The 12224-nt window shown below is 45.7% G+C and overlaps 1 protein-coding gene across 3 annotated transcripts in view; it reads right to left on the bottom strand.

Moving 5' to 3' along the window:
* The window catches only part of CCDC57 (coiled-coil domain containing 57), a 131370-nt gene that overhangs the window by 35194 nt on the left and 83952 nt on the right, over positions 1–12224 (bottom strand). For all 3 annotated transcript variants that reach the window (XM_068262320.1, XM_068262322.1, XM_068262321.1), the window contains exons 11-14: positions 11463–11652; positions 8775–8957; positions 5935–6035; positions 2343–2543 (exon numbers count right to left, since the gene is read on the bottom strand). In XM_068262320.1, coding sequence (XP_068118421.1) covers positions 2343–2543; positions 5935–6035; positions 8775–8957; positions 11463–11652 — 675 coding nt within the window. The remainder of the gene's footprint in view (positions 1–2342; positions 2544–5934; positions 6036–8774; positions 8958–11462; positions 11653–12224) is intronic.

Raw genomic sequence — 12224 nt, 5'->3', positions numbered from 1 at the left:
AGACTTTCACACTTGCTGTGGTCCGTTGCGGTGCAATGGAAGTATCCGAGCCGATGCAAGGGCAGCAGCACGTTACTGCAAGCACTGCGCTTACCGCACGGTGCTTGGGGTAATGGAAGTTTATGGGCGACGCAGCGTGTGATCTGTATCCTGATCGAGTGACATACTGTGTTGTGTATTTAAGGTGATCAGGGCCGGATTTAGGCCTGGCTACATATTCTAGAGGGAAGGGGGAGGGGTCATCTGGCTACCTATACTGAAGGGAAAGAGGGGAGGAGTCATCTGGCTACCTATACTGGGGGAGTCATCAGGCTACCTATACTAGAAGGAAGGGGGAGGGGTCATCTCGCTACCTATTGAAGGGGGGTGGCTGGTGACAGAGGCCTTGGGCGGTAAAGAGTACAAACCAGTCCCTGAAGGCGATGTCATAATGTGGGACCCAAAATGTGAGTATTTGCTTGCTTGTTTCTAATGAGAGATTTGGATTAAACAGTTTAATTTTGCACCACAATACTGATTGATACATCTATTGTGTGTGGTTGTGGCCACTCTTTGTCTGTTTGTTGAGCACAAGGGTGACTGCAGGTTCAAAGTGCCAGGAGCGCCGAGATTGTTGCATACTGGTAGCAAGCAATGAGTGCCCCAGTATAGGTAGCCAGCTATAGGTACCCACAGTATAGGTAGCCAGTTATAGATGCCCACAGTATAGGTAGAAAGCTATAGGTGCCCCAGTAAAGCGAGGCAGCGATAGGTTCCCCCAGTATAGGTAGCAAGTTATAGGTGCCCCCAGTGTAGATAGCCAGCTATAGGTGCCCCCAGTATAGGTAGCCATGTCTATACGTGTCCCCAGTACAGGTACGGGCAGCTCCTCTCACCTGGGGTGCAGAATTTAGAGCAGTGGCAGTGGGCTAGGAACAACTTATCGGTTTACTTCCTGGTTCCAGGCGCTGGAGCTCTGTTGGTCTGGTCTTCTCGGTTATCCAATGCCGCTCTCACTGTACTTCTGCTAATCAGGAAGTACGAGAGCAGCATTGGACAATGGAGAAGACCAGACCAGCGGCATGCAGAGCTCCAGCGCCAGGAACCAGGAAGTGGTAAGACGTTCCCCGCTTACTGCCACTGCTCTAAATTCTGACGCCCCCCCCACCCTTGCCGCTCTGTGCCCGCCGCTGCTGCCCCTTCCTGTGCTGTGCCCACTTCTGTTCTCGACCCAAACGCCGGTTCTGCAATGTGGATGGGGCCCCTACTGCTTCTGTTACCTGGTCCGGCCCTGCAGAGTGGACATGGTGGATTTCTCTGTGTTCTCTCCTGTGCATGAGTTCAGGTCCACTTTAAAATAGGATTACATTTTTAAAACTAAAATTTCAGTAACTACTCCTAGTTACATATTTGAATTAATTCCCAAGCATTCTCTGTGTATAGAAATGTTCATTTTCACTGCAAAGAGCAGTAGAAGCTTGCTTATCTCTGGCTATTCGGCAAATGTTATCATTACAGCCAGGAGACACACTCTGCCTGTGTTTTTTAGTTTTGGGCGTATAATCCCACCTTAACTCAGGCAGAAAAAGAAGAAAAGGAACACCGCCTAGTTATTTCTATGGTCGGCACTGTACAGATACATGTCTATCTCATCATGTCACATGTAACTTAAAGAGACTCTAAAGCAAATTGTTTTTGCTATATTTACCTTTTAATTTGCTTCAGAAGTTTCATCAGCGGTAAACCGCCGCATCCCCGCCGAAAAATGAGGGCTGCAGACCCCAAATCCCCGGAAAACATCCACGACCAACTTGGTCCTGGATTGTGCTGCCCTGAGGGGCAGAGCTATGAGCTGTAGCTCTGCCTCTCCTGCTGTCAATCGCCGCCTCTCCCTGCCCCTCTCTGTGAAGGAAGAGTAAGAGGGGCGGGGAGAGGCGGTGATCCGCCGCGATTGACATCAGAAGAGGCAGAGCTACAGTATAGAGCTCTGCCTCTTCAGGAAGCGCCGGCCAGATCCCCCCCGGGGATTTGGAGGGTCTGTAGCCCTCGTTTTTCGGCGGGGATGCGGTTGTTTACCGCTGATGAGAGTACTGAAGCGAATTAGAGAGTTAATGTAACAATTTTTTTGCTTCAGACTCTCTTTAAGGGACACTAAGTTCACAGGCAACATTCTACTGAGGACATGATGCATGCGGACAAATTGGTGAGGACCAGAGATGGTCAGAAACAAGCTAATTGAATGCACTCCCTGGCTATTTTAATTGGCCCAGTTCCACACTGCATACAATCTGCATGCAAGCCAGAACTACTAGCTTCTCATTGACCATCTCTGCCCTGGACATGATTATAGGTAAGATCCTCACCTCGTTCCCCAGTCCGACCGTCTCGAGGTTTTGCTTCAAGTTGCCTTTGAAGTACTCTTCTGCCTCTTTGCGGGCCTCGGCGAGCTGCAGCTCCAGTTCAGTGCGTCTCTGCTGGAGGCTGGCGATGGTGGCCTGGCTGTGGCGGGCCTCGCTGTTCAGCTGGAACTGGAGCTGGCTGACCTCCGCCTGCTTCTGCTGGACCTGAAGAAACAGCCCTTAGCGTCACCAAATGTCTGGATTGTGCAGTTCATCTTTTGTGTAGATATATTTTAATAAAAATGAAAAAGAGGAAAAAAAAAAAAACCAGTTGGATACTAAGCATAGTAGGGGTAAGCCATTCTCCCTACGCACCTCCCGGGTTGGTACCCTCTAAATCACAGGTGTCAAACACAAGGCCCAGGGCCAAATGTGGAAAGAGAAAGAAAGCTACTGCCTTCCAGTCCAAAGAAGCACACCAGTGAAAGGGTTTCTGACCAAAACGTTGTCAGTTTTAAACGGGGTGCAGCAATAATCCACAGGCCCCCCCACAGCGAAATTAGCATGGGACCTTACCCGAATTCAAGCCCCCCCCCCCCTCCCCCAAACCCGGGTAACTTGGAAATCAAATACACACCTTCCTTCCTTGATACCATCTCCCCACATAGCGGAGTAGGGCAGGGGAGCAGTGTAATGTTTGCCTGATCCAGTGATACATTGTCTCTTCTGTTCTTCCTGGCAGTTGCACATGCTTCCATACTTCCAGCTCCCGTGACATGCCTCAGTAGCCAGAGGTATGCAGTATGGAGTGCGCGGCTGTCAGGTAGATCAGAAGAGACCGGAAGTAGTACTGGAGCAGGTAAATACTAAACTGCTCCACTGTGCTATTCCGCAGAAGGGGGAGGAGCAGGCCAGCCACGGTCACCATAGTTACGTCACTTCTTTTGACATTATTCAATAAATGTTTTATCTTAGTAAACAATTTGGCCCTTGACTTATGCTATACCAGTGATCTGCAAACTTTTCTCTCCAGCTGTTAAGGAACTTCAAGTCCCACAATGCATTTGCCTTTATGAATCATGACTATGGCTTTAAGACTTCTGCAGTGCATTGTGGGACTTGTAGTTCCTTAACAGCTGGAGAGCCAAGTTTGCAGATCACCGTACTATACAATGCTGTAGATTTTGGCCCCTTTCGTTTGGCCCCTTTAACACCCCCTGCTATAAACAATATTCAACATTAACCACTTTACCACCACAGTACGTGTATCTACGCTCCTTTGAACAGCACTGGTAGAGGAAAGGGGGAAGAGGGGAGGTCGGCACTACAGCGGGATCCACATCCAATGCGGAGGACCAGCGGGGCTACAGCAAGTCTCTTTTGTGGCACATGCAGCGTGCTCTGACTTGAATATGGCAAGAGTCAATAGGTGTAGAAAAAAAGTGTGGAGTCGGCACTGCTGCAAATCGTGTTTTAATCCACAAGTGGTGATACATCACATAGCGTATAGCAAAAAAGTTGTAAACATACCATTTGATGGAGGCTGTTATTGGTGGGCTGGTGGTGGGTGCGGATGAAGCCTGACGGCCGTTTCGCACTGAGCGCTTCTACGGAGGCTCCTTTGAACATCCTTTCCCCACCAGGAGCATAGATACACGCACCCCGCCACTACCGCGCTCGTGCGCGCTCTCCCGCGCAAGCCGCCGGCCGCTCGCCCGGAGATCAATGAACGGGAAAAACCGTTCCCGTTCGTTGATCTAAGCCCCCCAGCAATGATCGCCAGCGCAGTCATTGTGAGAAAAAAAAAAAAGTTTCCCAGCCTCATTGTACTTCCTGTAAGCGTACTTCCTACGCTTACAGGACGCATTTACAAAAAATTATTGTGGCCATCTTGTGGCCAAATAGTAAAACTACACCCAAAAACATTTTTCATATACAAATACATAGCTTTACATTATAAATTAACTCATTACCTCCCACACTCCCCAATTATTTATTTTTTCTTGTAATAAAAAAAAAAAAAAAAAAATAAGAATACATAAATAGTTACCTTAGGGACTGAACTCTTTGAATATTTTTGTCAAGAGGGTATAACACTGTTACTTTATAAACTATGGGCTTGTAATTAGGGATGGACGCAAAACTGCAAAAAATGCACCTTTATTTCCAAATAAAATATTGGCGCCAAACATTGTAATAGGGACATAATTTAAAAGGTGTAATAACCGGGACAAATGGGCAAATAAATTTCATGGGTTTTAATTACAGTAGCATGCATTATTTAAAAACTATAATGGCCGAAAACGGAAAAATAATTTTTTTTCCACATTTTTTCCTATTTTCCCATTAAAACACATTTAGAATAAAATAATTCTTGGCATAATGTCCCACCTAAGGAAAGCCTAATTGGTGGCGAAAAAAACAATATATAGTTCATTTCATTGCGATAAGTAATGATACAAGTTATAGACTAATGAATGGAAGGAGCGCTGAAAGGTGAAAATTGCTCTGGTGCTCCAAGGGTAAAACCCCTCAGTGGTGAAGTGGTTAAAGTCAAAGATTCAAAAGCGACAGAGCGCTCACCACCTATTTATCAAGTCCTTTCAGTCTGCAGCTGGCTGCCAAATGAGAGCAAAACCAATCAGTCCTCCTCACATACAAAGTAGTTTCTTCGCAGCAGCGCTTCTATGGTTTACTCCTGTGCAGTATTATAGACCTGTGTAAAGAAAGAGCGGGCACTTAGCGGGTAAACCTTAAACACTCGTACACCCTGTGTCACACACCACACTGTGCTCTAGGGTAAAACACCGCATGCAGGTCGGGGGTAAAGGCTCCCCCCCTTCAATCCCCTGCTCACCAGATCTTTGCTTTAAATCGGGCACGTAAGATAATCACTGCAGCAGGTGGCTAGAAGAAAACATAAAACATCCGCCTCTCATGTGTAAAATCCTTTAAATAAAATCAAACGCTCATCACATAAGTCCGGCTCACCGGCATTGATGTCCTCCAAGTCTCCACGCCTGGAGGAGGGCGTGGAGACTTGGAGGACATCAATGCCGGTGAGCCGGACTTATGTGATGAGCGTTTGATTTTATTGTACATGGTACGCATATGTATTTTTAGGGGCTTTACCCATAATAAATAAGGATTTTACACATGAGAGGCGGATGTTTTATGTTTTCTTCTAGCCGCAGTGATTATCTTACGTGCCCGATTTAAAGCAAAGATCTGGTGAGCAGGGGATTGAAGGGGGGGGAGCCTTTACCCCCGACCTGCATGCGGTGTTTTACCCTAGAGCACAGTGTGGTGTGTGACACAGGGTGTACGAGTGTTTAAGGTTTACCCGCTATGTGCCCACTCTCTCTTTACACAGGTCTATAATACTGCACAGGAGTAAACCATACAAGCGCTGCTGCGAAGAAACTGCTAAAGTCAAAGATTGCTCATGGCCGTGCTCCCTTCAGAGTACAAGCATGGCTGCTCTGTGCAGATGCAGAGTATGGCCCGTGCCTGCTCATGCACAAGCATAGTGCCACTCATGCACAAGCGGCTCCGTGCTACGATGATCAAAAACTGCAGTGACATTGGCGCCTTTATTATCAAGGTTGGGATTTACCTTCTGCGTGACCTCTGCTACCAGCGCATCCAGGTGGGCTGTCCTGGTCTCCATTCTCTTGGCAGCTGCTGCAGACGCCACCTTGTCAGCCCTTAGAGCACCTATGATGTGATATAGTAATAAAAGTTTACTGAGGTAGCCAAAATCTTACAGAGAGCTATTCTACTTAAAGTGAAATGGAGTATAAATGATCAGAGTTAAAGGGAAACTAAACAGAGGGATATGGATGTTTCCTTTTACACAATACCTGTTTCCTGGCAGTCCTGCTGATCTCTTTAGCCGCAGCAGTGGCTAGTGGTAGTGGCTGAATCACAGACCTGAAACAAGCACTCAGCTAATCCAGTCTGACTTCAGTCAGAGCATCTGATCTGCCTGCTTGTTGAGGGGCTGTTGCTAAAAGTATTAGACACAGGATCAGCAGGAGAGTCAGACAACCGGTATTTTTTTAAAAGGAAAAATCTATATCCTTCTCAGTTTGGGTTCCCTTTAAACTAACACTGAAGCCACAAAAGAGGAGGGAAAAATAAATAAATGATACTCAGCTATGTAGAGTGAAGACTCTGGATGACAGAGCCATCCAGTCCTCTCTCCGACCCCTCGTTCTACCACTGAGCCTCAGTAAAGTATCGGGAGTCATTGTGAAGGCTTTGAACGCACTCTTCCCCCATGACATGCACAATACGTGCTTCTGAAGCCTTTCCGACGAGTCCCGAGTATGGAATTTCAACGGGAATTAGCGGTGGAGTGAGGGCATGGAGAGCCTTCATGGGATCCAGAGTCTTCCCTCTCCATAGGTAAGTATCAAATCATTTTTTGTTTTGTTTTTAAAGCTTGCTTCACATTTACTTTTAACACAAAGTCCGATAAGCGTGAGCACGGCGGGTCCCCCAGGACCGCGTAACGCCAATTGGCGTTAAGTCCTGGAGGCGTGGTTTGCAGGGGATCTCTCTGCTCTGTCATCAGTCTACCAGCGGCAATTGCCGTTAGGAGACTGTTGAACTTTAAAACCGCTGTCTTTTTACATTGTACAACGCTGCAGTCTACGGCATCGCTGTACTGGGGACAGCGGTGTCACTCAGCTGTCTCCTGGGGAGGCTCAGAGAGTGATCGGCTCTCATAGGCTAATGCCTATGAGAGCTGATCGCTGGGATTGGCTGTCGGGGGGAGGAAATGGACAGATTAAAAATAAAAACAAAAATTTAAAAAATAAAAGAATCAACCCAGCAGCGATCAGAGCCCACCAACAGAAAGCTCTGTTGGTGGGCAAAAAATGGGCGGAGGGGGGGGGGGGGAATCACTTTTGTGCTGAGTTGTATGGTCCTGCAGCAAGGCCTTAAGCCTCATCTACACGGGTAGATGAGGCGGCGACGTGGCTTATCAATCGAGCCGCATTAGCGGCTCGATTGATAAGATCTGACAGGTTGGATCTTGCTACCGCCGATTCCCTGCTCGTTCCCCGTGAGAGGACAATGGCAGGGAATTGAGTGGAAGATAAGCGGTGCCGGCGGGGAATCGAATCCGGCGGGAACGCGGAAGAGGTGATCCAGCGGCTAATCGAGCCGCGGGATCGGAGCCTCATCTACGCGTGAAGATGAGGCTTTAAAGCTGCAGTGGTCTGAATTGTAAACAAATAGCCTGGTCATTAGTAGGGGGCTGTGTAAGCCAACGGTCTTCAAGTGGCTAATTTGTGATAAATTACATATTATTGCTGTTATTATGTATTTATATTGCATCAACATCTTCCGCAGCGCTGTACAGAGAAAAAAAAAATTATATATATATATATATATATATATATATATATATATATATATATATATATATATATATGTATATGTATATATGTATGTATGTATGTATGTATGTATGTATGTATGTATGTATGTATGTATGTATGTATGTATGTATGTATATATATATATATATATATATATATATATATATATATATATATATATATATATTTACACAGTATATAGATAGATAGATAGATAGATAGATAGATAGATAGATAGATAGATAGATAGAGACCAAGTTTTCTTTATTTTCATGACTGTGAACATTGTACATTTACACTGAAGACATCCAAACTATGAGATGGTTTGGGGTGAGCTGGACCGCAGAGTGAAGGTAAAAGGGCCAACAAGTGCTAAGCATCTCTGGGAACTCCTTTAAGACTGTTGGAAGACCGTTTCAGGTGACTACCTCTTGAAGCTCATCAAGAGAATGCAAAGCAGTAATCAAAGCAAAAGGTGGCTACTTTGAAGAACCTAGAATATGACATATTTTCAGTTGTTTCACACTCTTTGGGTATGTACTATACTTCCACATGTGTTCATTCATAGTTTGGATGCCTTCAGTGTGAATCTACAATGTTCATAGTCATGAAAATAAAGAAAACTTGAACGAGGTGTGTCCAAACTTTTGGTCTGTACTGTATATATATGTGTATATATAGATATGTGTGTGTGTGTATATATATAGATCGATAGATATTGTCTTGTCACTAACTGTCCCTCAGAGGGGCTCACAATCTAATCCGTACTATAGTCATAGGTCTATATATGTATTGTAGTCTATGGTCATTTTTAGGTGGAGTGCATGTGAACCTAGAACACCTCTGTATGCAACTGAAAGCTTCTCTTCAACTTGACCCGGGAACACTGGTTGTTCTTCATCCTTACTGTTCAGCCACCCTCCTCCTTTCCGACAGCCCAGCTCCTATACAGCTGCTCAGGGATTACAGTTCACATGTAACAACCCTCTGTGCACTCTGCTGCCATGCAAGACCTTGCAGAAGTATAACGGTTTTACCGTCTTCCCTAAGATACCTATCTTACCTATGGTCTCATTGAGGTTTCTGATGTGAGTCTGGATGTAGACATTGTCAGGCAGCACTGGCTTAGCTGGGGGAGGGAGGTCAGGGGTGTCTTTCAGTGACGGGGCTGCTTGAAGCTGCTCTTCCATCTCCCGGATCCTTTGCTTCAGATTCCGGATCTCCTCCTCCAGAGACTTCACATAATCTATAGATGGAAATTCAGAAAAGGTAAGAAGCTCGCACAATGACAACACAGAGGCAAAAAAATCAAGCAGGCATTTAAAGGGAACCCAAGGTGATGGAGGCTGCCATATGCATTTCCTTTTAAGCAATACCAGTTTCCGGACTGTCCTGCTGATCCTCTGCCTCTAACACTTTCAGCCAAAGACCCGAAACATGCATGCAGCAGATCAGGCGTTTCTGACATTACAGTATTGTCAGATCTGACAAGACTATCTGCATGCTTGTTTCTGGTGCGATTCAGACACTACTGCAGCCAAATAGATTAGCAGAGCTGCCAGGCAACTGGTACTGTTTAGCAGGAAATAAATATGGCAGCTTCCATAGTCTGCTCACTTCAGTTGTCCATTAACAACAAGAGGAAAAGAAAGCAAATTCATCTATCACATGCTTTCTTTTATTTATCAATAAAAAGACAGATCCAAAGGAGTCTTTTGGTTTTATTTTGCTTTGTTTTTTTTTTTGCATTTTCTGCATTTTAGAAAACTTGGTTTCAGACTCTTATATTGCTCTGTTGTGCCAATACCAACACTGACATCCTAAAAAAAATATGCTAAATGGGACTGCCTGTCTCCTATAAGGGTTAACATGCACCAGGTTTCAAACCCCTTCGCATAGTTTCAAAACCATTGTCATTTATTTATTTATTTGGGGGGGGGGGGGGGGGGGTATTTTGCTTGCAAACTTGCTGATTTCCCATGAGTCTTTCGGCATTTGTCTGCACTCCATGACTGCAGAGAGAGTGGCCGTGCTTGTACTACCTGAGGTACTTGCAGATCAAACGAGAGATAGGTGGGGTCTAAAGGTTGTCTGACCAGTGAAAACTCCACCCTGTCTTCCTCACTGCTTGCTTTGCTGTCTGGAGTAGGCCGAACAGTGACAGGCAAAGCTCCATACAGAAGTGCAGCCGCAGTCATCAGGAGGGAACAATGGGTTGGCCCATAATTAAAGTAATACTATCGATTAAACCAAAACTTTTTTTTTTTTTATTTTCTAATGCTGTATGTTAGGGCACACATTACCACAAGTACTAAGAGCAATTTCCTTCCTCACACAGCTCTGCCTCTCTGCTGTAAGGACCCATTCACACTAGAGCGTTTTGCCGAAACGCTCAAACGCTAGCGCTTTTTATGCAGCCAATTATCAAAATGAATGACGAGTAGCACTAATGGCCCATACCCACTACCCGATTTTCCAAACAACCGGCAATTTTTTTTTTCTTTTTTCAGCAGCGAGCAGTCATTTCCGCGATCTTGTGTCGTGTGTATAGGCATGTGGACGACATTTAGCGGCGTACACAGATAACAACCATCACGGTGGATCAGATCTTTAAGAACCCTGATGACTCACAACTGTCGTGAAATGTCGAGTGACGTTGCGAGCAGGAAGAGGAATCGCTGAACACTCTTTGTCAAGGGGACGCAACTGGACACGTCGGATGGTGAGTATTCAGCGTAAAACTCCATCTGAAAGAAGAATAGTGACCGGCTGCTTGGAGATCTGACACGTGTACTATCATCTCTGCATTTGAATGAGTCTGGGTGAGATTTTCCTTATTTTTATTTATGGAGTGCCAACATATTCCATAGCACAGTACAATGTGCAAAACATACAACAATGTGGAGCATAGATGCATGAGCAGTTCAACAAAACACTGTACAAACAGGACAACCAGTGACACGAGTACCCATACATACATACAATTCATGTGTGGTTTGAATAGCATCGCCAATACTGATAGATGCTCCTTTAATAAATTGCACAAAATCAGGAAACAAAAGGGAGGGGGGGGCCCTAACCCTAAGACCCCCCTGGAGGTACCCCCCCCCCTCCCCCAACACAAAGCCATATGGCTAACATGGTAAATTCAGACGCCTGCAATTCTATCGGGTGCAGACATTTGCACTGCTGATAGTTGGACGCCTCATGTAACTCATTAGCCGCAGTATAAAGGCCGTGATTTGTGGCAAAAACATGCGCCCAAATTTGGATTTTATCATAGACACCCATGTGGGCTCCTTTTTCCCCCCATAAGTGTTCCTGCGCCCATTTTACTTGATTCGCTGGAGAGGCGCCAGTTTGTTTTTGGCAGGCCACAGAGCAGGGACTAGCTCCAGATCAAATTAGGATGAAATCCGAATGGGTTACCCAGCAGCCTTCTTCTTTAACCAGTCCCACGCTGCATTCCAAGCCACGTCACGTGACTACTATCCTTTCTCCTTCAACCTGGAAGGAGGAAGTGTTTGGAGTTACGTGACCGCAGCTTGGGATGCAGCGTTTAACGAGTTACAGAGGAAGGCTGCTGGGTACGTTTAAATTCCCCCCCCCCCCCCCCCCGCACACACCCGCTCAGGTGCACTAATTAGGAGGAAGAAATACGAATGAAAACCATTCGGATATCATCTGTAGCTCATCACTGCCACAGAGTAGGGTATTACAGTAATGAAGATGATAGTGTGAGTCATTTCACCAGTAGAGGGCGCTGTTCCGTGCTTGTCTTCGGATGGAGCTTCCTTCTGCTCAGTAACTGCAGGTGAGATCTGCTCACACAGCGTCTCCATCTCCTGCCTCATCTGGCCGATCACCTGACGCAGCTCTGCATTCTGCTCCTGCAGCTTCTGGATCTCACTGGAGGCAAAGTCTGGCCTGAATATCGGGATCTGGGAAAATAAAAACGCTCATTCAACAGGTTTTACCTTTTTCTGCTTTCATGGGCTAAATATAAACGTGCCTTATTCAAATAGAAGCCATTTACAATTGTTCAGCTTGACTTGAGCAAGAACTCCCTCCCATGATGCATCATTCCTGCTCATTGGATAAATATGGACATCATTCCTTTTATAGGCAATTGTGCAGCTATTTTACAAAATATATAGATTAAAGCTTCCAGCTCCAAACTGTTGCAGCTGCGAACCTGGCCTAAAGACGGCGGAGCACATAGTGACTGAGGGGGGAGCTTGTTTACAGTGGCAGACAGGTTTTTGCCCTCAAGCAAATTGTGCCTTGACAAAGGGGCCCTACATCGCTCAGAAACATTGGCTATACGTTTTATATGGCACTAACAAACAACATACAGACAGGGAAGTCGGAACACATGGTTCCTATACTCATTCGGCATTAGAAAGCACAACAGGGGTTGAAGATTTGTATAAGAAAATAAAAAAAGTTTTCACAATGGACTATGCATTGGTACGGTCCCTTTCCCTCTGACACTCCGGTAGGTCCATGTCAC

This window comes from Hyperolius riggenbachi, chromosome 12, assembly GCF_040937935.1.
Source record: "Hyperolius riggenbachi isolate aHypRig1 chromosome 12, aHypRig1.pri, whole genome shotgun sequence".
In the NCBI taxonomy this organism is placed as follows: domain Eukaryota; kingdom Metazoa; phylum Chordata; class Amphibia; order Anura; family Hyperoliidae; genus Hyperolius; species Hyperolius riggenbachi.
This window is presented reverse-complemented; position numbering and strand designations above follow the sequence as displayed.